Genomic DNA, 23,972 nt, shown 5'->3' with positions numbered 1-23,972 from the left:
ATTTGATCCAACATTACAATTTTATTTTCATACTCCCATCGACATAGACTGAATTAAAAACATTGACCAAAAAATAATTCTCTTCAGTAAGAAATATCTAACATTCTCTAACAAAAGTCTAAGATTTTATCATTCTCTAAAAGTTCACATTGAGTTTCTATTGAAGATATATCTAACATAAACATATATGCAAAAGTGCAAGTACAATTAAATTAAAGCACATAAATACAATTTTAAAATCAAAAGCATAGAAAAAATTTAACACAAGAAATAATATGTCTTGGTCAAAAAAAAAAAGAGAAAAAACATGTCATTCTATAAGATTTCTTATTGACTATTTAGGAGTACTAGGTTTGTGATCTAAGTTTAATTAGTGTTTATCTTATGTTGTGGTTTGGTTCGGTTGCTAAAATAAAAACCGCAAGCCGAATTGTACCATGCGGTTGAGTAAAAATATTATCCGAATACATCTGAATCAAATGCGATTTTCGCTTTGGATTGGTTTGGTTTGGGGTTTTTCTATTGGGTTGGTTCGGTTTTGAACACCCCTAGTTTCAATTACATATGAGAGAGTAAGACCCCACACGTACGGGCGTGTGATCAGTATGTGCAACTCGACAGCTGGAGGGGAATGAGCTCATATCTCAGAGAGTAAGATCCCACACGTAACGATCACCGTATGATCAGTAAGTGCAACTTGACAACTGATAGGTAGTAAAATTCCACGAACTCATCACTTAGATAGATAACGATAAATAGCATAAATGAGACTTGACTGCTAAATGATTCCAACAACTAAATAAGGAGGATTCGTAAGCGCTGCTAACATTGCAATAAAAACTTTTCTTTGTTGCTAACATATTAACTTTGCAAATCTCTAAACCCTTGTCTCTTTTATTTTGTTCTAAAACAAGTAACACGAGTTGTTTAGTTGAAACAACAATCCCCGTGAATACAATACTCTACTTATCACTTTATACTTATAAACGATTTGATACATTTGTTTATCTGACCATCACAACCCTCATCCTACAACACTATTTACCAAGTAATGCCAAATTTTACCGAGCTAAGACTTGTAGACAACTATACATTTTTTAAATAACAATGATTTAAAAAAAAAAAAAAACTCATATATTAAAAAGAGTTGGAGTACAAGATTTATCTCACTTATACATTATAAAATGGTCCGTAAGCATAATAAAATAGAATTCCAGCTAGGGAAACAAACGGTGGCTTGAGTTGAGAGTAGTAAAAGAAGTGAACTGAAACAAACACTGCTTTTACGTTTCGTTTGGAACAGAAGAGAAAAGAAGTAATGGCGGAATACGAAGCAGAAGAGGGATACGAAGGGAACGGTGGTGGAGCCGGAGGAGGCGGTGGCGTAGAAGGAAGAGAAGGAGAGGATCCTTTTCCTTCTTCTGCATCTTCTCCTCAACCTCTCGATCAACCCGTTTCCAAATCTCGGGTACGTTCTCCTTTTCAATTTCCAACACTTTCATATATCCAACTAAATTTGATTTAAAATTGATTCATTCATACTCTTCGTTATAGCCTTTTCCTTTTGTTGATTAACATATAGGATTTATAATTGTCATAGAAAAATTAGGGTTTATTGTAATTCAATTTTAATTGTTAATTGGGGTTAATTGTGTTTCAGCTTGGTTGATTCTTTTTTATCAGTCTTTCTAGACTTTTTTTAACTAACAATTAGGATTTATTGTAATGCAATTTTGAAATTAATCAATTAGGGTTAGTTAACAATTGGTTTGTGTTTTCATGTTCATTGATAATTAGGTTTAATTGCATTTCTGCTTGGTTGATTCCTTTTTATTATTCTTTCTAGGTTTTTTAAATTAACAATTAGGGTTTAATGCAATACAATTTTGAAATTAATCAATCATGGTTTGTTTGGCTTGTTTATTAATGAATGAATAGGTTTTATTGCATTTCAGCTTTGACATTAACCATTAGGGTTAGTTAGATGTCAGTGTTGGGATTGACTAGTGTGAGAACACAAGGTGGAGACACTGACGATTTTCCCATGACAATAGGATTGCACCAAGGTTCAACACCAAGCCCTTATCTTTTCATTTTAGTTTTGGATGTACTTACGGAACACATTCAAGAGCGGACACCAAGATGTATGCTTTTTGCAGATGATATAGTCCTACATGGAGAGTCGAGAGAGGAATTAAATGGGAGGTAGGACACTTGGAGACAAGCCTTAGAAATGTATGGCTTCCGCCTGAGCAGAAGCACGACATACTATATGGAATGTAATTTTAGCAAAAGGCGAAATGTTTCTAGTTTAGAGGGGAAAGTTGGAGATCATATCATACCACAAGTTACATGGTTTAAATATCTTGGGTCTATAATACAAAATGATGGAGAAGTTTAAGATGTAAACCATAGAATTCAAAATGGGTGGTTGAAATGGAGGAGTGCCTTACTTGTTTTATGTGATGCGAAAGCACCCCTCAAGTTGAAGGGAAAATTTTATTGGACAACGGTAAGACCAATGATGTTGTATGGGAAAGAGTGTTGGGCGGTAAAGAACTAATGCAAAAATAAATTAAGCGTAGCAGAGATGATGATGTTGTGTTGGATGCGTGGCAGGACCAGACAGGAAAGAATTAGAAATGACAACATTAGAGAGAGTGTTGGGGTAACACCTATAGTAGAAAAGATGGTAGAAACTAGACATAGGTGGTTTAATCAGAGAGGGGAGTCAAATAACTAAAGATAGAGGAAGACCTAAAAGAACTATTAGAGAAACCATCAAGAAGGATCTAGAAAACAATGAGTTGGAGAAAGACATGGTTTTTGATAGAACACTGACATTGTTTGATTTATGTCGCCGACCCCACATAGTGGGATAAGGCTTGGTTGTTGTTTTTGTAGGGTTGAATGCATTTCTTTTTTGAAATTAACCATTTAGGGTTAGTTGATAATTGATTTCTGTTTTCTTGTGTTACTTAACAATCAGCATTGCTAAATATTACAAAAGCACTTATATACAAAAGGCATGAATGTGTCTTCTGAACCATTTTAAAAAAGTTTACATTGCTAGGTCCATCGCTGGCTGAAATCATGTGTCCTATATTGTGTAAATCTACGGCTTACAATCGTTCTTGTGTTTCTTTATTAAGTCTCTTTATAAGAATGATCAATTTCCATTTTGAAAATTAACCAACTAGGGTTAGTTAGCAATTGGTTTGTGTTTTATTGTTAATTAACAAGTACGGTTAAATGTGTTTCTTCTTTGAAATTAGAACCTATGTACAGATGTAGAGAGGGATTTTTTTCCCCTTTTGGTTTGAGTAATTTATAGTGGAGTTGGACTCTTACGCATAGCTTATATTGTTTTTTTGTTTTGGCAGCATGAATCTCGTGATTATGATAGAGAATCTTCGAGAAGCAGAGAAAAGGAACGAGAGAGAGACAGGAAAAGAGAAAAGGATCGGCCCAGAGATAGAGATAGAGACAGAGAGAGAGATCGTGGTGATGGGGAGAAGGAAAGGGATCACCACAGAGATCATCGACATCGTGACAGAAAAGATAGGGAAAGGGGTAGAGATAGGGATGATGGTGATTCTCACAGAAGTCGTGACCGTGACCGCGACAGGTTAAAAGCTCATATATGATTTGCAATATTGATGCCTAATTTATTTTTGCCCGGTCATGAATTTTTAGTAATCTTGTTTCTTTTGGAATTGTTGTTTTTGTTCATTTTCAGTTTTCCTTAAAAAACTAGTTTATATTACAGAAGAAGGGATTATGATCGAGAGGAAAGGCATAAGCGTAGGTCTCGGTCTCGATCTATTTCACCATCCAAGGATAGATCTGAGCATGGAACAAGGTCACGGTCTCGCTCGAAGAGGTAAATTGTGTAAACAAAAGCATACTTACCATTTAAGATTCTGGAATATGGCAACACATTTGCAAATATTAATGCATGTGACAGCTATTTGGAAAATTATTAAGTTCTGTTTCTTAAAACCATCTGTTGCATGTAAGGTTCAATATTATATTTTAATTATTATTAAATTATTACAGTTCAATATTCTAACAGTCTAATTACATGATAAGTGTTTCTTGGTGTGAGGTAGCATTTATTTATATTTGAATGCTAACATGATTTACTTACAGCAAAAGGGTTAGTGGTTTTGATTTGGCTCCCCCTGCTTCAATGTTAGCTGGTCCTGCGGCTGTTACAGGTATTTGCTCTTGTATTTTGTACAAACTTTGTTTATCTTAACTGCTTTCTTTTTTTGTTGGTCGTAGTATGGGAAAAAGTTCATATCAAATTGCATGCTGTTATCTTGGTAAGCTATATTCAGTTATTATCCGATCATGTTGCTCTTTGAGAACTCGTCTCCTATGGTGTGCAATTTAGTCTTCTTTTGGTTTACTTGTTGATATCCTGGAACTAAAAGATGTTTTGGTTTTTTGTCTTCTGTTTGGTGTTTGTTTGTTTTGTTTCTATGTCTTGTCTTATGCTCTAAGAAGGCAATGTTGGGCTACTTGCCCCACTGTGCTGACAATGGGCGTGAGCCGACATCTGTAGCTTTTATGTCCAAGGAGGAATCAATGCACCGGTTTTTGGTGGGTCTTGTTCGTCTTCAACTGGAAACTATATCTACTTTGGTAGACGTACATATATTATCTCCAAAACTTGTTTAAATGTTCCTTCAATTGTATGCCTATATTAACAAGGTTAAATTCTGCTTAAATAAATGGAAATTGGAGTAAAAGGAGTCATTTGATACTTAATCTATCAATTGTTATTCAATAGATAAAAAAAATAAATTTTTTCTGAGGTTCTGAGTTGTAATATGCCTATATTTGCAGGTCAGATTACTGTGCCAAATCCTGCAATTTCTGGAGTGTTGCCAAACATGTTTCCAATGGGTGCTAATCAGGTATATCTCCCTTTATTTGTTCCCGCTCGTGGTTTTGTATGGTTTGGCTTATATTAATTTCTGTCTTCCTGTTTTTCTCCTTCTTAAGATGCCGCAGTTCAGTGCTCTCCCTATGATGCCAATTCAAGCTATGACACAACAGGTAGAGAAAAACATTTCAGTGATATACTGATAATTTTTTCTTTGCTTTTAGTGTTGTTGTCTCTAATTCAGGCACTTCTTTGATGTATGAAATTTATATAGGCTACTCGACATGCTAGGCGGGTGTATGTTGGTGGACTCCCTCCTACAGCCAATGAGCAGGTACTGGCCTTTAGCATCATGATCTTTGAGCTTATTTATTACCTCGCTGTTGGTTTTTGGATAATTGTAAATACTGCATGAAATAGGTTTTCTGGAATTGTTCATATTTTTCAATGCTCAAATATTATATTTATAAGATTGCTCAGAGTACATCCCTTTTAACATATGAGTGACTTTTAACTAATCTACCTTGTCAAATTGTTTTTCTTGTTTCATCGTATGACCAACCATTTACAATCTATTATAATGTACTTCCGTGTCTTACTTGAATCTCTGAACGAGTGAATGAGTGAGTTGGCACTTGGCAATATGCTAAACTGCCTTCTTGTCAAATAGTTTTTCATGTTTTATCAAATGGCTATCTAGAGTCTTATCTTGTATTCTATTCAGTTACTTTATTGGGAAGCTTTTACTTTTACTTATGAATTCTGGGACCAGTTTTAATGTGTCATTATTATTGACCAACAAACAAGTGGAAGACAAGACTTTAATTTTTAAAGCTAGTTTTGTTCATGTTTGTTTTGCCACTAACATTTTTAAGGGTTTTTTTCATGTTATACTGCAGTCTGTTGCTATTTTCTTCAGCCAGGTCATGGCTAATATTGGAGGAAACACTGCTGGTCCAGGTACATACAATCTTCAAATATGATATTCTTCAGCCTGTTCAAATTTTAGATTGACTATCACTGTTAGGAACTAATTTTTGGCTGTGTGTGTATGAAGGTGATGCTGTGGTCAATGTTTACATTAACCACGACAAAAAATTTGCCTTTGTTGAGATGAGGTCCGTTGAGGAAGCTAGCAACGCAATGGCTTTGGATGGGATTATTTTTGAGGTTTAATGAGACTTCTCTCTCTCCCTCTTTCTTTTTTTGAAGTAAATGAATGTTGATCATCTGAATCTAAATGAATTTGATTTAACTTTAATTTTAATTTTAACTCTAGGGGGCACCTGTCAAAGTCAGGAGACCTACTGATTACAACCCTTCTCTAGCTGCTACGCTTGGCCCAAGCCAACCTAACCCAAACCTTAACCTTGGTGCTGTTGGCTTAACACCTGGGTCTGCTGGTGGACTTGAAGGTCCTGATCGCATTTTTGTTGGTGGACTTCCCTATTACTTTACAGAAACTCAAATCAGGGAGCTTTTAGAAACTTTTGGTCCTCTTCGGGGTTTCGATCTGGTGAAAGATAGAGAAACAGGAAACTCAAAGGGTTATGCATTTTGTGTTTACGCGGACCTTGCAGTTACAGATATTGCATGTGCAGCTCTGAATGGAATTAAGATGGGAGATAAGACTCTTACTGTTAGACGAGCTAATCAAGGGACAACCCAGCCTAAACCTGAACAAGAGAGCATTTTAATGCATGCACAACAGCAAATCGCTCTGCAGGTATAAAATGTTGCCTCTGAAAATGTTTCTATTACCAATGTTCTGGTGCCCATTTAAAACTATAATTATTTTATACTTTTAATTTTGCAGAAACTTATATTTCAACCAGCATTAGTGGCTACAAAGGTGGTGTGTTTAACTAACGCAGTTGCTCCTGAGGAGCTCAAAGAAGACGAGGACTTTGAAGAGATTATCGATGACATGAGACAGGAATGCTCCAAATTTGGTAATTACTGATTTTATGTGCTGGTTTTCTACCTGCAATGCATGTTTATTAACTGCTTTATTTATTTGTTTCACAGCCATTTGCAGTCTGACATTCTTTGTATCAGGACTAACTTACACTCTTTACTTTTACAACATGTGCAGGTAGTTTGGTGAATGTTGTGATCCCTCGCCCACAACCAGATGGGGATCTATCTGGTGGAGTCGGAAAGGTCTGTATTCTGGACCTATCGTGGTAGAAAATTTTGTTGCCATGATACAATTTTTTTTTTTTTCTTCTTCCAGTTATCATTCTTGTTTTCTTCATGATGATAGTTGTAGTTATTATGATTATTATAAAAATTAAGGGTGCATGGCGTTTTTATGCTAGTCATATATTGATGTATAGTTACTGATGGAAAATTCATATATTTTTTTATACCATTATATTTTGATGCATATATTTTAGAAAGTTCTAATCCTTGAAATTGACTAGATAGAGTGCATGTTTTCTGTTAGCTTTTAGAGTTGTTTTTAAAGGGTTAAAATCCATCTGTGGTAAGCTGCAGAGCGCAGAGTAGTGAACTCAATTAGCACTTTAAAATATGCTTTTTGGTGTTTGGGACTTGAAAACAACAGGGTTGGAGAAGTGGTAGCAAATACACTTTAAACACATTTTCCAAATTCTAACACACACACACTCCCTCTTTTGGTTAAAATTCAAATACATCTCACTAATCTACATGGTTGTCATAAATTTGGTGGAATCCTTAAGAATTTCAACCAATTGAATGGGGTTGAAAAATGTGTTAGTGAGTGTGATATCAGAGTTTCTATCATGGTTATAGAGCAGTTCTCATGTAATATTGTGGGCAAACAAAGAGTGACAACTTTTTTGTTTTTCGCATTTGCAGGTGTTTTTAGAATATGTAGATATTGAGGGTGCTACAAAAGCCCGCACTGGATTGAATGGGAGGAAATTCGGTGGAAATGAAGTAATAGCCGTCTTCTATTCAGAGAACAAATTTGCTCAGGGAGATTATGAAGGCTAATTGTCGTAATGTCACTTGGAGGATATATCATAAGTTTTCATGTATGTTGTGAGATTTTCAATATACGTTACTTTCTGTTATTTGTTGTAACCTTGAGTTGGGAGTGTAGAAACTGATAGCTTTTGTTGTTAACTATGAGTTTTTTCTTTTGATATAAATAACACTGGTTGATAATCTGTGATATCTTCTTTAAATTATATTAATGTGCCAATCATATCAAAACTTGTTTAAGTGACAGAATGTTCGCATGTAAGCTAGCCTCTGATTGAATTAGATGTTAATATAAGTTTTTCAAAAGCCAATTAAACAGCATAATTCCGTAAGTAAACCAAACTTTTTTGGTATATTTATATTTCAGTTTGGTTTAGAATGTCGTCTGGATATAAGCAAAATTGTTTTTGCACCTGTCATCACAACTTATTAATCATAAGTTATTTTTAGTAGTCTATACATTCAGTATAAGCTTGCCTTATTTTTATACTTAACTATTCTTTTTAATGTGAACTACGATGCACCAGTTCAACTTGTTGCTGGTAGTGGTATGCTGTACATAGTTTGTTCCACTTTGTTGCATACCCTTCGAAGACGTTTTAATGTCACAAGTTTTATGGTTAAGCAAGGAGGAGTGGAGGACTGTTGTTTTTCTTTGGTAATGTGAAAACGACCTGCTAAGAATGAATTATTTTTTAGTTGAAACCAGAGTCAAGAGAACAAGAGAATAGAAGTTATAGATGTTGAGAACAATGATAACAATAACAATTTTTCCAAGAGAAATCAATCTTTCTAATAGCTTGATAGCATGTTAATCAACCATCAAAGTAGCAATAGATGCCTTGAACATGTCCAAAGAGATATCTAGATTTGTTGATAGCATCACCAAATAGTTTAGAAAATGCAGCCTTTAATTGTGCAAGACATGTTCAAGGCATGGTCAAATTTTGGTGATTCTTTCTTTGTTATCAAGAGATCTCTAGATTTGTTTATGTTTGCTTATGCTGCTAAATTCCTTTTATCAATTACCTATGCTTAAGTTACAACATTAAAATACTATGTATTTGCATTGGCTTTCATCTCAACATTCACAGTGATAGCACTTCCTTTATACACAATATTGCATACATTTTTCTTCATAGACCTCTTCCCTAATGACATAGCTATAAGTGACAGAAAGAGAAAATCACTTAAAGTTTAGTATAATTTGCATACATTGGCATCATAGCTTCTTTGAAATTTTAACCACATCAATAGAATGTCTATGCATGCCTCAAGTATGATTCCACTATTACATACACTAGTATAATCATAGTCATATGTTTCAACTAAACCAAAATCACACTAAATCAATTCTACCCAAAGTCAAACACTAAAACATATGAACCCAAGATTGAGAACTAATGAAAAAAGGTAAATACTAATCATTATCCTACGACAAGCAAGGTACATAAGGTGAAGTTGAAGAAGCTTTTCCATGAGCATTTTTGCAATAAGCTTCGGTAGTTTTTCGAGAAATCGAGGTTATATTAACTACTTCCATCAAGATATCGGTGTAACCTGAAATCTCATTGCAAATTGCAAATTTACTCAGTTGTTCCGATAATCTTGTGATATGTTACCCCTCTTATTTGTACTCCTGATTTCTGAATAATCATATTACAAAAATAAATCATTCGATCAGTATATCTCTTTAATCAAAAGTAACAATGTTATGTATGGTATGACTATTTTGTAAAAAAAAATGTATAGCATGACAATATAAGTCTGAATTTTGAAGGAAAAAAAAACATATAAGTCTAACCTGCAAAGTGTGTGCTTTGTCCATCACCAATCCTTATAGTTTTGAGGTTAAGTGGAAATATATTTGTATTTATCTCAACCAAGCATTTACTTAGGGACTTTGTTAGGTGTACATTCAGATTTCCACTTATGGAGGATTGATCCATTACATATAATCAAAGTATGCTTTCCTATTGCAAGCTAGTAGTACTCATTAGTAGGAAAAAGAGTTTTCAAAACAAGTCAATGTAATGAGTTCATGTCAGACCATCACATTCACACACATTATTCACTTCCTATCTATATTTTCCCTAGGGTTTGTTTGAAAGTTTTGAGGGGGAGAGGAGAAGGTTTTGGTGGGAGTGGTTGAGATAAAAATATAATGAATATATTTTGTAATGGTGTATTTTTGTAGAAAATAATAAATTAACGTTTATAATTACAGTAATACTTTTAATTTTTCAAAATATAGATTGGGTTTGAAGGAATTATTTAAATCCTTCAAAACCATGCAAACGCTTGCTCTGATATAATTTTTTAGTTTCACCATTAACTTAACATAACATCATTATAACAGATCTGGAAAACATCTATTTTGATGGGTTCAGATCTAAATAAAATCATTAACCTGACATGACATAACGTCATTAAATAACAACGTGGATACAATATTTAGAGGAGTGAACCATCAAGTTAGTTCCTGAATTTTCACGCGTCGGCCAAATTAGTCCCTCAATTATGCGAAATTTCATTTTCATCCCTGAATTTGTTAATTGTCAATCAATTTAGTCCTTCTGGTCAAACGGGCCATTAACGGGGCTGACGTGGCCGTTAACCTCTTACATGTCATACGCCACGTAGGCAGGGACTAATTTGGCTGATAATTCCAAACATTTTGAAGGACTAAATTGATTAATTTGCAGAATTTTTTTTTATTTTTTCCCCAAACAACTCTTTTCTTCCCCAACGACTTTGTCTTCCCCAATTGTATAAAATTGGAACCCTAATTACACAATCTATAATCTACATTCTAATATCACCTAAATTTCCTCGAATAATAAGTTTAATGGTTATGAAAAGAGGTTGAAGATGATTCAGAACACACAAATTCGTCCACAGATCATATTTAAAACCATCAAATTAGTCCCTGAATATTTTAATCATATATCAAATTGATCCTTGAAATTACAGAACACAGAAATTAAACTGTGATATTACATAGGCAAAAGTCATAGGTAATAAGTCATAATTCTGAGAAATTACATAAGCAAAAGCAACCCAATTTTGGGGCATTAACAAGTCATAAGACTTAAATGGCAAGTTAAGCAAAAAAAAACCCAACTATGGGGCATAATTCAAATAAGCCTACATATTACAAATCCAAAACATCTATTAAACTTCAGGAAGCATCACTTCTTGGGAAATCCGGGAGTTGGTATAAACTCCATGAATTGAGGTTGAGTCGAACCGGGTGGACCATAGGTTGGATATGGAACCCTAATCATGCCAGCAGGAGTTGGATGAGCTGGTGCAGGACCCCTCATTGGTGTATTCTTTGGCCTATTAGCTGAAGGAACCGGTCCTCTAAGGCCATACCTCCTTGGTGCAAGACTCTGAAATTTCAATTTCAATCAAATTAGTCCCTAAAATCATAACAGAATCAATCATATCAGTCCTTCAATTAATATACTAATTGCCAAAACGATCCTTAAAAATTAAAAGTCATACCTGTCCAGCATGTGCAACAACATTATGTTGCACAAAGTAAGGAGCATTTTCTGGCACAACATTTGCAGGCACTTCATTAGGATCAATTGCTGGCACAACATTTTCTGGCACTTCATTAGGAGCATTTCCAGGCACAAAGTTAGGAGCATTTTCTGGCACTTCATTAGGAGTATTCCCAGCATTTTCATCCACAGCATCTACATTGCCAGGATTTTCCTTTGGTCTCCTACTAACACCTTGCATCATACAACTTCTTGCATTATGACCAAGCAATCCACACCTCCCACATTGAGTGTCATTGTATGTCTTCTTCATCAGACTCCCACAAACAGGTTCCTCATTACCATCCTTTCTTCTGGCTTTCTTTGGTCTTCCTGGAGCCCTTTTAACCTTTGGTGGCACAGGTTTTTCATAAGGAGTTGATTCCCAATATATTTGGGAATTAACTGGCTGAATGAAGTAGTTGTATGTTGCCCTATAAGATCCAAGGGTCAACCAAGCATGACAATGGTCTTCTGGCTTTAAACCTCTCAATGCAAGGGCTGAACAAGCATGCATACATGGCATTCCTGTTGCATTCAAATCCAACATATTCCAGTTCAAATCAAAAACACCAGAATGAGTATAAAAATAAAACATATTTAGCTAGAAAAATAAAAGAAAACACTTACCAGTTAACTGCCAAAATCTGCAGGTGCAAGTTTGCTTAAATATATCAACATCCACTTTGATTCTGGAGTAATTTTCTATTTGATACCTTTGCCTTGGATTATCACCACTCCACACTGGTGTCCAATTGTGACTGGCAAGCTTTTCTTTCTCTAGCCTACTTTGCTGCCAAGGACATAGTGGTCCAGCTCTCCCATCAAGCTTCATCTTGTTATGACTCATTTTTCTCATAACATAGCACCTAACATCCTCAGCCAAAGTGAGTATTGGTTTCCCTCTATAGTTCAAGATCTTTGCATTGAAAACCTCACAAGCATTGTTCACTATGTTATCTGCCTTGCAATTTTCACTAAAATAAGCTTTAGTCCATGCTTCCTTTGGCCATTTGTTAAGATACTCCCATGCCTTCTGATTAAGCCTCTTCACCCTCTCCATAATGCGGTTGAATTGAGTGGGAGTTGTTGCCCTTGCACACTCCCATACCACCCCTCTCAATTCCTTATCCTTCCATTGTTTTGTGAAGTTCCTCCATAGATGCATTGCACAATATCTATGTGGCACCCCTGGCATCACTTCTTGCATGGCTGGAATCAAACCCTGCCAATTTTAACAATTACAGAATCATTATTCCCTGAAATATATCACTATACATCAAACAAGTCCCTGAATTTTATCACTATCCATCAAACAAGTCCCTGAATTATACAACTTAGTATCAAAGTAGTCCCTGAATTATACAACTTACTATCAAAGTAGTCCCAGAATTATACAACTTACTATCAAACAAGTCCCAGAATTATACAACTTACTATCAAACAAGTCTCTGAATTATACAACTTACTATCAAAGTAGTCCCTGAATTATATTAATAAATATCAAAGTAGTCCCTGAATTATATTAATAAATATCAATATAGTCCCTGCATTATTTTACTTACTATTTTCAGCTATTACTATACATCAGAATGCATGAAAAAAAGGGACATAACATGAAAGATGAAAAAGACTAAGATGGTTATTCATACCTTTTGCATGTCGGAGATGAAGTTCCATCCATTACGCTCATAATCTCCAAGATCTTTATGTAATAATTCCAAAAACCATTTCCAGTTATCTTTATTCTCCACATCCACAATGGCATAAGCAATGACATAAATATGGTTATTTCCATCTTGTCCCACAGCAGACAAAAGTTGCCCTCCATAATACCCCTTAAGAAAACATCCATCTAACCCAATCAATGGTCTACATCCTGCCTTAAAACCTTGTTTACATGCATCCAGACAAACATAAAATCTTTTGAATTGTGGAGGGGACTGTGGCATTGGTGTTGTATTCATCCTCACAGTTGAGTTTGGGTTACTCCTCAGCAGTTCATTTGCATAATCCCACAAAAGACCATATTGCTCCCTTTCACTGCCTTCAACCAAATCCCTTGCTTCTTTTGTTGCCCTAAAAATCAAGTTGTCATCAAGAATCACCTTATAATCCTTCTTGAACAAATCAAATATTTCTCTATGCTTTATTTCAGGATCAAACCTTAAGACTTTCTCAAGCATCTTAACCACCCATTTCCTATTAGCTTGTTTATTCTTGAAATCTGTAGGGCAATCATGTTTACTCACAAATGTTCTGATCTGAAAACATTTCCTCTTTTCATCCCTTGCACAATATATTACCCAACCACATGTTTCATGCTTGCATTCGGCCCTTGCCCTCTTCTTATCATTCTTCAACCACTTAATATCTTTTCCCTTGTGAATGGTGTAATCCTTAACAGCATCCTTAAATTTTTGAAGAGTAGCAAACTCCATTCCAAGTTCCAAGTTTACATCACCAAATCCAGCATTTTCATTAAATTGAGGATAAACTATATTCCTATTTCCATCACCTTCATCATCAGTGCTTATTGGACTCCTTAACTCCTCAGAAACATAGCTGTCATTATCACTGCATACTTCATTAGGCTCAGACATTTCAATGTTAACCTGGCTACCATTACCTACCTCACAGTGAGAGTCCCTATGTCCAGCCACATAATCCGCCTCAAAATCAGTGTCATCACTAGAAGAATCAAACACAAGTGGGCCATCATCATTAATGGTCACCCCAGTCCCTCTTGAGTATCTCACTGGTCTTTTTCTTTTTGGTGCAGCAGTTTGTTTTTCCTTGCCTTTGCTTTTCCTTGCCTTTTTCTGAGCTCCTTTGGTGACATTTTCCTCAACCTGAGTTTCTTGTTGGGTGACTGTTTCTTGAGGCTGACTTTCTTGAGCCTGAGTGACATTTCCTCCTTCATTATCAACCATATAGTCTTCTTCCCTTCCTTGAGTAGCACCAACATTGTCTTCTTCCCTTCCCTCCTGCATATCATCAACAATTTCCTCTTCATTATCAACCCTATTTTGCACACTAGCAACCAAACACTCTACCACATTTCTTTCCTCAACAGTTAGTATGTCAACCTCCATAACTTTAATTGGTTCCTCCTCCCTTGTTTTTGCACTTCTCAGACATTCTTCCATTTCTCTCTCAACCTCCTCCCTCTCTTCAGTTGTTAATGGAACAATTTCAACCTCATCACTATCTACCAAATGTTGTGCATATATTTCAACTTCATTACCATTAGACCTTGCAGCTTGCACCATATCCAAAATATGTTGATCAGTTGTCAATGGAGTCAAGCAGATGTTCAGATCATTTGCAACACCCTCATACGGCTTCATGTACCCTAGTTTAGATACCTTGAAGTAGCTTTTGCAATGTTTCACCATCTTCTCAATGTCCCACAAACACAACTCATCAACATATATCTTTTCCCATACACAGAATTCACCGCCAACATATTGCAGCCTCCGATTCTCATTTCGCACTAAATCACCACCATGATGCAGTATTAGTGTTATATGCTCTTCCATCCTACACATTTCGGCAACCTTGATTTTAATCACAAACAAAACAACAAAAAAATACAAAACTAAAATGCAAAACTCAAAAACAAACGTGTAATTTCCTTCATTACAAAGTTAAATGTTCATCAAATTTAGTAATCAACCAGGAAAAAAATCAAATTTTCAAATTTTTACAACTTAACCCAAAACCCTAAAAACGAATAATCAAACCAAACCAACTGTCTCAAACACGCAACAAAAGGACAAAACGATAACGAAATGATCACATAATCTTAAAACGCCAAAACGAAATGATAAAAACTTAAAACCAAAAAACCAAAAAATGAACAAAAACGGTGCCAAAATGAACACAGAATCTTGATAAACTCAAGGAAAGGTGTTACCTTTGATCACGGTCGAACACAGGAACTTCAAACACGCCAGAATCGATGGAGATGATGATGATTTTGGAGGGGTGACAATGGAGAACGTTTTAGCGGGAAGGAGAAGAGTCAAGGATGTTTTTGATGTTTCTGAGTAAAATGTGAAGAAGAAGGAATATGTAATGCAGGGGCAAAATGGGAAAAGCACGAAAAAATTAAATTGAAAAATGAAAAGTGAACTTTTTCCAAATCAATCAAATTCGTCCCTGAACACGTGGCTTCCTTCTTGCCACGCGTACAGGACAGCACAGCATGCCAGGCGACATGTCAGCATGGCTAACGGAGCCCGTTAACGGAGGGACCTTTTTGATGGACGTCTGACAAATTCAGGGATGAAATTGAAATTTCGCATAATTGAGGGACTAATTTGGCCGACGCGTGAAAATTCAGGGACGAATTTGATGGTTCACTCATATTTAGAGAAATGATATTTATACAACTACTTTTTGATAACTTTTGAAACAATTCTCTCTTTTATACTCACATATGTTTTTATTCTCTCTCTTCCTCTTTTTCTTTCCATTGTTTTTGTCCAATCCCAAGAGGAGAAAAGTGGTTGTCACCAAGGTTGTCTAATATTAGTTGTCACTCTATACCAAATCACACAAATTACTGGTATGGTCATTTTCCTCATTAGGTAAATTATCAAAACATTATAATCTCTAAATCATATGTATAATCCTCGAAACTTTCCAACGTAAACCATACCATTAGGTTATGGATTTGGACCTAAAACTACACGAGGTGGAAAAATGCTTTGTAACGAAACTCCAATTCATATCAGTGCCAAAATCAATATATTTGTAACAAAAGATCCAACCAAACATAATTGTAGATCGTTTGATGCCTCAACTTCCTAATGCACATAAAAGAACAATCCTTCATGCTCATCATCCTAGAGATATCAACAACACATTCAAAATATACATGCGTAATAATCTATTATTGTAGAAGCAGAAGTATTCTTTGAGAAGATGAAAAATCCTTGGTCATCACCATAATTTGTTTTTCTCTTCCTGTTTTTTCCTATTAACTTATTATGCACATAAATGGAGTCCAAACACAAGCCAAATTAAATGCATGTCATCACTTGGTTGGGTTTGAGTCCAAATATATAAAAATGTATCCTCTCAATTTTTCAAAACTATTGTATGCCTATACAATCAAATTTGAAAGTAAGGGTGCACCCAAAAAATGTAATAGAGTAGTAAATTTGTAATAATCCAGCACAACTAACAAAAATAACAGATTGCAGACACGATATCTTTTTTGAGGAAATTGCAAACACATTATCAAATTGTAACGCTACTCAACTTGTACTATACATCAGTACATATCAGGACAAACAAGCTCGACAATTCTGCGAGTAGTAACATCAAGAAATTTTTTACTCATAAATGACAATTCAATATCATCTTCAAAGTTCTTACATATATTTTTTATTTATTTTATGGTGTCTTCTGCGATTATCTTCACCGAACTCTGCGATCTCTGTCTTCCTGTCCTATTCCCATGGATTTCTGGGCAGCTGCAATGCCTTCAGGATCTGCAGTGCAACAGATAACATACACCATATTAACAAAAACAGAGCAAATATAAAAATCTGTTGAATAGTCGTCCTATTTTAAATGCATAGGAACTACAAAAATTTTATGTGTTAATCCAACGAGGAGGCGCAAATAAAACTTTTGACCACGACAAGCATAAATATGGTAATGAGACTGCAATTCATATATACAGGATAGCACCCACACAGATGATTTGAAGAACTTGACAGTTTTGCCAAAAAGATCATTGGATAGAACGTTTGAACTAAAACTATATTCAGATTAATGGGAAGAGGAAAAATGTTGAGCTAAAGCTATATTTGGATTGATGGGAAGAGGGTAAATAAAGAGGAATATAATAAAATGATATCAATTACCATTGTTTAAACTGCTAAAAATATGACAGAATAGAATGTAACACCATGAAATCTATTTTATCGCACTCCAGATTCTGTGTTTTGCTTCAACCCAACTTCTAAAGGAAATCTCTAGTTTGTGTTGGACCAAAGAGGTGATGTTTTATGTGAATGGACGGTTTCAAGCCATGTTATATGTAATAGCACAAGCCATGGATTTGACTCTGAAATATGAAAGTTAATCAAATGGTGATGGAGGGATGTGGGAAGTTGAGTTCGTACTTCGTACTACAGGTTTTTGTTTCAGCAAGGATTTCAGTTCAAAATACACTGTCATATATTTGACTTGAAGAACAATGATGAGACATGTCGACCATGGGGGACGTCACATTCACACTCGTGCAAACTATTCAATCTCGAGATAATCTTCGTGCAGCTCAATTGTTGGGTGAGGTGGAGGACAATGTCTGGGCTGGGTGGGGCGCATTTTAAAGTAAAGGCCACTGTTGAGCGTAGGAACAACGTAAGAGCTGTTTATGCTCCTAGTCCTACTATTTGGGCCTTTGAGTTTGATTTTAAGAGATCCTTAAAATAATGGGAACTTTGAAACATTTTGGCTCTATATATTTTATTATATGCAATCTCTAGCTGTCTAAAAAGGTGCACTAAATCTAACATACCAAAGAATTGAGTGAAAATGCGCGTGAAGAAGTTCAAGTTGCGAGAGACATTGTAAGCCATGACAGGCGGAAGAGGTTTCACCATAGTGTCAATGGTAAAAACTCGCTGTAGAAACTGCAAATACAAAGAAAAGTATATTACATTTGATTGTTGGAGAAAAATAGTGGAAGCAATATCAAATTGTACAATCAAGAACTAAGAAGAAAATGATACATGGTCATTTATGTAGGTAAGAACAACAGCACAACAGACTTTAATTACACAATAGCAGACTTAAATATACATTTATGGTGCACATAGACAAAGTCAAACAACAAAACAGAAAGCCAAGGTAATATATTAACTGTGTGTTTGGGTACATGGTAGCAAGTGTCAGACCAGGGTTGTCAATACTGCCCTATAGCGGCAGAGTAGCCCCTGGAGGAAATTCAGTAGAGGATCACTTTAGTGAAGCGACCGTGGGCTTGAATAGCTTCTATCGTTGCCACTATAGCCCGCAAAATAGTGGCTCATGGCCGGCCGCTTTAGCACCACACTTTATAACGAAATAAAAAAATCCAAAAAAGCCCTTGGGACTTTGCAAATAGAAAACACCAGAAACTGTGTTTGAGATTCTTCTAACTCACCCATCCATGCTGTCATTGTTCACCGCATCATTAATCAATCAAAGCTAGTTAAGTTTTTATAAATATAAAATTGCATAAATTGCTAACATTATGTCAAACATGATTTTGATACAAATCTAGTATTTTTGGGATCAACCACTACGCCCCGCGATCTGGGATTGATAACATTATGTCAAACATGAATTTGCTACAAACCTAGATGTTTTGTTACTTTGAATCAAAATTTCTTGTTTCCAAATCTTGGTTTCACTACAACGGATAAAAAAAACACCTTTTGTGTTTACTACTCTACTCAGCTTCAGAAATTTATGCTAGGAGTTGACTAGGTTTGACACCAAACTCATTTCTAAAGTAATAACATTCAACATAACAATTTTAATTTTAACTAAATTTTTTGCGTCTGGTTCTCAATTTAAAAATCAATTATAAACAAATCAATCATACAAAATAGAGTTAATTAAATTTCCCTTTAGACAAAAATCAGAACAGAACCTAACATATCAACCTTGAACGAAGAAAACCTGGAAATGTTACAAGTTACGATCACTTAAAGTTATCTGGCAATCAGTTTACATATTACTGATACGTAGATAATAATTTATTATATTAATCAGTTATAGATTATTAGTCAAATGCAAATGAAATGAAATCTATCAATAGTCCCTCCCAGTGGTCAGCTATGAAACAGAGACAAACACTAGACACGACACTAACAACATAATCAGTTAAAAGTGATCGAATATAATCACACATGTTGGTGTCCTTGACATAGATAAGCCAAACATTGAAACACATTCAATCTGCCACTTTCATATAACAGTTATAAGTCTTTTCAACGACATTTCAGCCGCTTCTTACGGCACTATAAAGTTCTGCAGCGTTACTGTACTGCAACCGAAAGGGCTTCATGTTTCAATTTTGTATGTTTTTATGCTGCTAATCTTTATACTAGTCAGATAATTATGGTGTGCTTCATCTCATTTAGGCTTAAATACACTTTTGGCCCCTTAACTTTTAAAAAGTTGCGATTTTGGCCCCCTAACTTTACAAAACGTTGCAAAACTGCTGAGAAGATGCCACGTGTCTCAAAACATTGAGCCAAAATTGTTATTTTTTTAAAAGATAAGGGGCCAAAAGTGCATATTTTGTTAAAGATAGAGGACAGAAATTGATATTTGTGTTGCTTGTTGTAAAGTTAGGGTCAAAATTGTGAGTTTTTAAAAGTTAAGGGCCAAAAGTGTATTTAAGCCTATCATTTACATAAACTTTTCACACTTAACAAACACCATAAAACAATAAGCTTTGGTATACAACCTAATTGCAAACAGGTTGAAAACAAGTATGAATTATTTGAATACATTGAAGAAAAGAAGACCTGATAATTGCGTTGAAAACTGTAACGAAGTTCAGGATCAATTTCAATTCCATCATCATCATCGTGATTATGAGTGTTGGATTTGGAACGGGGGACATGCATAGTTGAAGTTCCATCAGATTGACTGGTGACTTTGAGATTTGCGTCTGGGAATTGTTCGGTGGTATCCTCCTCGCCTCTCCATGGCGCCGATGACATCAGTTGCTTCTTCCCCTTCGCCATTCAGTGATGCCGTTATTGCAGTTTCAAGGTTCAGTGAAATGAATTCGTTGTAAATAAACAAGATAAACCTTATCCCATTCCTTTTCCACTATGCTTCCTCCGTCGCATTTTATTTAATATTTTTGTTGGGAATTAGTCACTTTAGTCCTGAATAGGAAATGAGTCGTCGATCCAGAAGTCCTACCTCAACTGCCAAAATGCCGAAATTGTTAGGTCGGATGCCATGACGGAGTTTGAACCCGGTACCTCCACTTGTGTGTGAGTGAGTTTATAATGAATTTTCAATTTCATCTATCTACAAAAAAAAAAAAAAAGAGTCGTCGGTCTCAGTTGGTAGAACAACGCATTATTATATTGAGAGGCCAGAGTTCGAACCCCGGACACCCCACTTATTCACCTTATAAGGTAAATTCTAGCCATTAGACTCTGTTAGCGAATTTAGTCCCTGAATGCAGACTCCGTTAGTCAATTTAGTCCCTGAATGTAGACTCTGTTAATCACTATAATCCCTGAGATTGACCAACATAGTCTACATCCATGGACTGTTTTGCAATTTATCTACATTCAGGGACTAAAGTGACTACTCATTTCTCATTCAGGGACTAAAGTGACTAATTCCCCTTTTCTTTAAGCAAGAAAAATATTATTTCATTAATCAAAATGTATTCAATATAATCTGGTGGATTAACGCAGATATGAAAACTAGTTTCTAACGTGGTTGCCTTTGCTAACTCATAGACAACCGTGTTTGTTTGTGTACTTGCAGAAAAAGTACAATAAAGATTCTAGGGTTAAGAATCGTCTATTAGGGTTTAGACTGAATATTGGATCCTTGAGTGTGTTCTCAAGGGTGGTATTTGTAGCCTTCTATGGGCTTGGGTTTTGGTTGCTTAGTCTCCAAGTAATATGGGTATTTATGTATTTAGGGCGGTTTCTAGAAGATTCTAGAGACTATTAAGGCGGCGCTATGGGTAATACGCGCCTTCGGCCTTTGGGCTCTTTTTAAGGGTGCTAAGGCCTTCTTGAAGGGTCTAGGAAGCCCTTTTGAGGGTCTTTTAGGTCTTTAGGAATATTATGACGGTCCACAGCCCCCAAGCACAAGTCTTGGTACAAGGCATGGTGCTTTTAAAGCTGAAGAGTTCTTAATAATAGATTCAGGCAAGTTCTGAGGGTCGACGTCTTTTAGGAGAGCGCGCCTAAGCCCAACAAACCTTTTGGAGAACCTTTTTAGGTCCTTACAAAGGGTGTTTAAGGTCCTTACAAAGGGTGTTTAAGACCCTCACATGTGACTTTTTAACAATACTACACTTTATTTCTGCCACGGGGAACCTAGTATATTTTCTCAAAATATATTCGACAATAAATTTCCTTCAAATCTAACCGATATTTTCTCAAAATATATTTGACAACAAATTTTCTTCAAATCAAACAGTATATTTTCTCAAAATATATTCGACAATAAATTCTTTTCTAATCAAACAGTATATTTTCTCAAAATATATTCGACAATAAATTCTCTTTAAATCAAATAGTATATTTTCTCAAAATATATTCGACAATAAATTTTCTTCAAATCAAACAGTATATTTTCTCAAAATATATTCGACAATAAATTCTCTTTAAATCAAACAGTATATTTTCTCAAAATATATTCGACAGTAAATTTTCTTCAAATCAAACCGATATTTTTTCAAAATATATTTGACAACAAATTTTCTTTAAATCAAACAGTATATTTTCTCAAAATATATTCGACAATAAATTCTCTTTAAATCAAACAGTTTATTTTCTCAAAATATATTCGACAATAAATTCTTTTCAAATCAAACAGTATATTTTCTCAAAATATATTCGACAATAAATTCTCTTTAAATCAAACAGTTTATTTTCTCAAAATATATTCGACAATAAATTCTTTTCAAATCAAACAGTATATTTTCTCAAAATATATTCGACAATAAATTCTCTTTAAATCAAACAGTATATTTTCTCAAAATATATTCGACAATAAATTTTCTTCAAATCAAACAGTATATTTTCTCAAAATATATTCGACAATAAATTTTCTTCAAATCAAACCGATATTTTCTCAAAATATATTCGACAATAAATTCTCTTTAAATCAAACAGTATATTTTCTCAAAATATATTCGACAATAAATTTTCTTCAAATCAAACCGATATTTTCTCAAAATATATTTGACAACAAATTTTCTTCAAATCAAAAAATATATTTTCTCAAAATATATTCGACAATATTTTTTTAAAATATATGTAATAAGGAAAGAAAGATGAGTAAAACCGTTGTCCATGGTGTCGTTGGCATCGAGAGAAACCACAATGAATTCATCTCCGCCTGCTCATGAGGATGACTATAATGTTTATGAATTGAGGTCCTCTTGTTGGTTGGATCTTCCATAGTTAAATAGATCCAAAATATGTATATCCTCCAGTTTGGTGTGATCTTGTTCCTTTTCAAAATAAGATCTTTACATAAGCAAGTTGAAGTTAACGAGATAAATAAGGGAACCAATTACATATAGTATAATTGTCTAATGTATACAAATAAGATTATTTAAGTATGTCATAATAACAAATTCTATTCTCCAAATCAAAGATAACCGCCCAACAGAAAAAATAAAATGATAACTTTCATGAGAATCAAACGATTAATATCAAAGTCATAGTTTACTCATAGAAATCGCTTAAAGGTAAAGGTATTAAGAAACACGCTAGCAGATTATTGGAGTACAAGAAAAGAATGGTTCTTCCCTTTGAGATGCAATTTAACCCTGGTTCGAAAAACGGCCATGAATTCTTTCAGGCATTAATGGCGACGACAGACGATGAGGAGTCGATAACACATAGTGATTAGAAAGATTGATCGCTTTGAGGCAGTTTGATGTTTGATCGTTTGATGGATTCGCCGGAAAATTGAAGTCGAAGCCGGTTTGGTATTTGCCGGCTCCTCTTTTTAAGGTTTATGAGTGTGGTCTAGGTTAGTTTTACCGTTTCCCACAGACGGCGCCAACTGTACTTGCAAAAAAAGTACAATAAAGATTCTAGGGTTAAGAATCGTCTATTAGGGTTTAGACTGAATATTGGATCCTTGAGAGTGTTCTCAAGGGTGGTATTTATAGCCTTCTATGGGCTTGGGTTTTGGTTGCTTAGTCTCCAAGTAATAGGGGTATTTATGTATTTAGGGCGGTTTCTAGAAGATTTTAGAGACTATTAAGGCGGCGCTATGGGTAATACGCGCCTTCGGCCTTTGGGCTCTTTTTAAGGGTGCTAAGGCCTTCTTGAAGGGTCTAGGAAGCCCTTTTGAGGGTCTTTTAGGTCCTTAGGAATATTATAACGGTCCAGTTTGTCTTCGCACAAACTCAACATTGAGTTTTCATAAAAATTGACTAAATAAAGTTTTACAATCATGTATAATACTCCCAAATTCAATGGTAAAATATTAATTGTGTTCATTTCAATGGTAAAATTAGTACTCTTTTTATCTAAATTTATGACAATTTGACATTTCACACGTATTAAAATTATAATTAATTTTGTATGGAAAAGAAATATTATGAATTGTTTTACAAAATTTTCCTTAATAAATACCATGCGAAAGATAAATTAAAGAATTGAAAGAATAGAGAGTAATGATTAGTTAAAGGTATAATAGAAAAAGTAACATTAATTCTTCATTGGTATTTTAAACCGACTTATAATTTGAGACGAATTTTTTTTCCAAAACAACTTATTAAAATACTGTTATTAATTGTAGTTAGTGGAATAATT

The 23,972-nt window shown here is 34.8% G+C and overlaps 4 protein-coding genes across 9 annotated transcripts; 1 reads left to right on the top strand and 3 right to left on the bottom strand.

The window, feature by feature from the left end:
* Positions 1–1,209: 1,209 nt before the first annotated feature.
* LOC11429844 (splicing factor U2af large subunit A) lies at positions 1,210–8,073 on the top strand. Of its 6 annotated transcripts, none has more exons than XM_003605411.4 (13): positions 1,210–1,468; positions 3,384–3,628; positions 3,770–3,883; positions 4,153–4,220; positions 4,855–4,925; positions 5,014–5,067; positions 5,169–5,228; positions 5,794–5,854; positions 5,952–6,064; positions 6,174–6,620; positions 6,711–6,846; positions 6,990–7,057; positions 7,739–8,073. In XM_003605411.4, exons 1-13 carry the CDS (start codon positions 1,319–1,321, stop codon positions 7,874–7,876), a joined length of 1,725 nt encoding a protein of 574 aa, XP_003605459.2. In that variant the 5' UTR covers positions 1,210–1,318; the 3' UTR covers positions 7,877–8,073. The 6 variants fall into 6 exon arrangements, with proteins under 6 accessions (XP_003605459.2, XP_039689105.1, XP_024637891.1 ...); XM_039833171.1 differs by lacking the exon at positions 1,210–1,468 and adding an exon at positions 4,510–4,608 and having other exon boundaries at positions 3,488–3,628; positions 3,740–3,883; positions 4,153–4,328; positions 7,739–7,876; XM_024782123.1 differs by lacking the exon at positions 1,210–1,468 and having other exon boundaries at positions 3,488–3,628; positions 3,740–3,883; positions 7,739–7,876.
* A 2,803-nt stretch (positions 8,074–10,876) lies between these two features.
* On the bottom strand, positions 10,877–11,941 carry LOC120580097 (uncharacterized). Its single transcript, XM_039833075.1, has 2 exons — positions 11,378–11,941; positions 10,877–11,262 (listed from the first exon to the last, which is right to left on the bottom strand). Exons 1-2 carry the CDS (start codon positions 11,933–11,935, stop codon positions 11,059–11,061), a joined length of 762 nt encoding a protein of 253 aa, XP_039689009.1. The 5' UTR covers positions 11,936–11,941; the 3' UTR covers positions 10,877–11,058.
* Positions 11,942–12,022: 81 nt separating this feature from the next.
* Positions 12,023–15,690, bottom strand: LOC112421234 (uncharacterized). The gene is made up of 3 exons (XM_024781934.2): positions 15,338–15,690; positions 13,071–14,961; positions 12,023–12,643 (listed from the first exon to the last, which is right to left on the bottom strand). The coding sequence occupies exons 2-3, from the start codon at positions 14,958–14,960 to the stop codon at positions 12,023–12,025; spliced, it is 2,511 nt and encodes an 836-aa protein (XP_024637702.2). The 5' UTR covers position 14,961; positions 15,338–15,690.
* Positions 15,691–16,602: 912 nt separating this feature from the next.
* LOC11420897 (uncharacterized) lies at positions 16,603–20,300 on the bottom strand. The gene is made up of 3 exons (XM_003605409.4): positions 19,962–20,300; positions 17,960–18,074; positions 16,603–16,922 (listed from the first exon to the last, which is right to left on the bottom strand). The coding sequence occupies exons 1-3, from the start codon at positions 20,181–20,183 to the stop codon at positions 16,849–16,851; spliced, it is 411 nt and encodes a 136-aa protein (XP_003605457.1). The 5' UTR covers positions 20,184–20,300; the 3' UTR covers positions 16,603–16,848.
* Between the last annotated feature and the right edge of the window lie 3,672 nt (positions 20,301–23,972).

Source organism: Medicago truncatula, chromosome 4 (genome assembly GCF_003473485.1).
Source record: "Medicago truncatula cultivar Jemalong A17 chromosome 4, MtrunA17r5.0-ANR, whole genome shotgun sequence".
NCBI classification, from domain to species: Eukaryota; Viridiplantae; Streptophyta; class Magnoliopsida; order Fabales; family Fabaceae; genus Medicago; species Medicago truncatula.
This window is presented reverse-complemented; position numbering and strand designations above follow the sequence as displayed.

Bases quoted from the DNA above. Each gene is read 5' to 3' on its own strand.
- LOC120580097 (XM_039833075.1), bottom strand. From the start codon at position 11,935: ATGCATGCTTGTTCAGCCCTTGCATTGAGAGGTTTAAAGCCAGAAGAC. The intron at 11,263-11,377 runs GTATGACTTTTA...TTGAAATTTCAG, and splicing joins TTGTTGCACATGCTGGACAG to AGTCTTGCACCAAGGAGGTA.
- LOC11420897 (XM_003605409.4), bottom strand. From the start codon at position 20,183: ATGGCGAAGGGGAAGAAGCAACTGATGTCATCGGCGCCATGGAGAGGC. The intron at 18,075-19,961 runs GTCTTCTTTTCT...TTGTATTTGCAG, and splicing joins GTTTTCAACGCAATTATCAG to TTTCTACAGCGAGTTTTTAC. The intron at 16,923-17,959 runs GTATGTTAGATT...GTTGCACTGCAG, and splicing joins CATTTTCACTCAATTCTTTG to ATCCTGAAGGCATTGCAGCT.
- LOC112421234 (XM_024781934.2), bottom strand. From the start codon at position 14,960: ATGGAAGAGCATATAACACTAATACTGCATCATGGTGGTGATTTAGTG. The intron at 12,644-13,070 runs GTATGAATAACC...TAAAATTGGCAG, and splicing joins TCATCTCCGACATGCAAAAG to GGTTTGATTCCAGCCATGCA.
- LOC11429844 (XM_003605411.4), top strand. From the start codon at position 1,319: ATGGCGGAATACGAAGCAGAAGAGGGATACGAAGGGAACGGTGGTGGA. The intron at 3,884-4,152 runs GTAAATTGTGTA...ATTTACTTACAG, and splicing joins TCACGGTCTCGCTCGAAGAG to CAAAAGGGTTAGTGGTTTTG. The intron at 6,847-6,989 runs GTAATTACTGAT...CAACATGTGCAG, and splicing joins ACAGGAATGCTCCAAATTTG to GTAGTTTGGTGAATGTTGTG.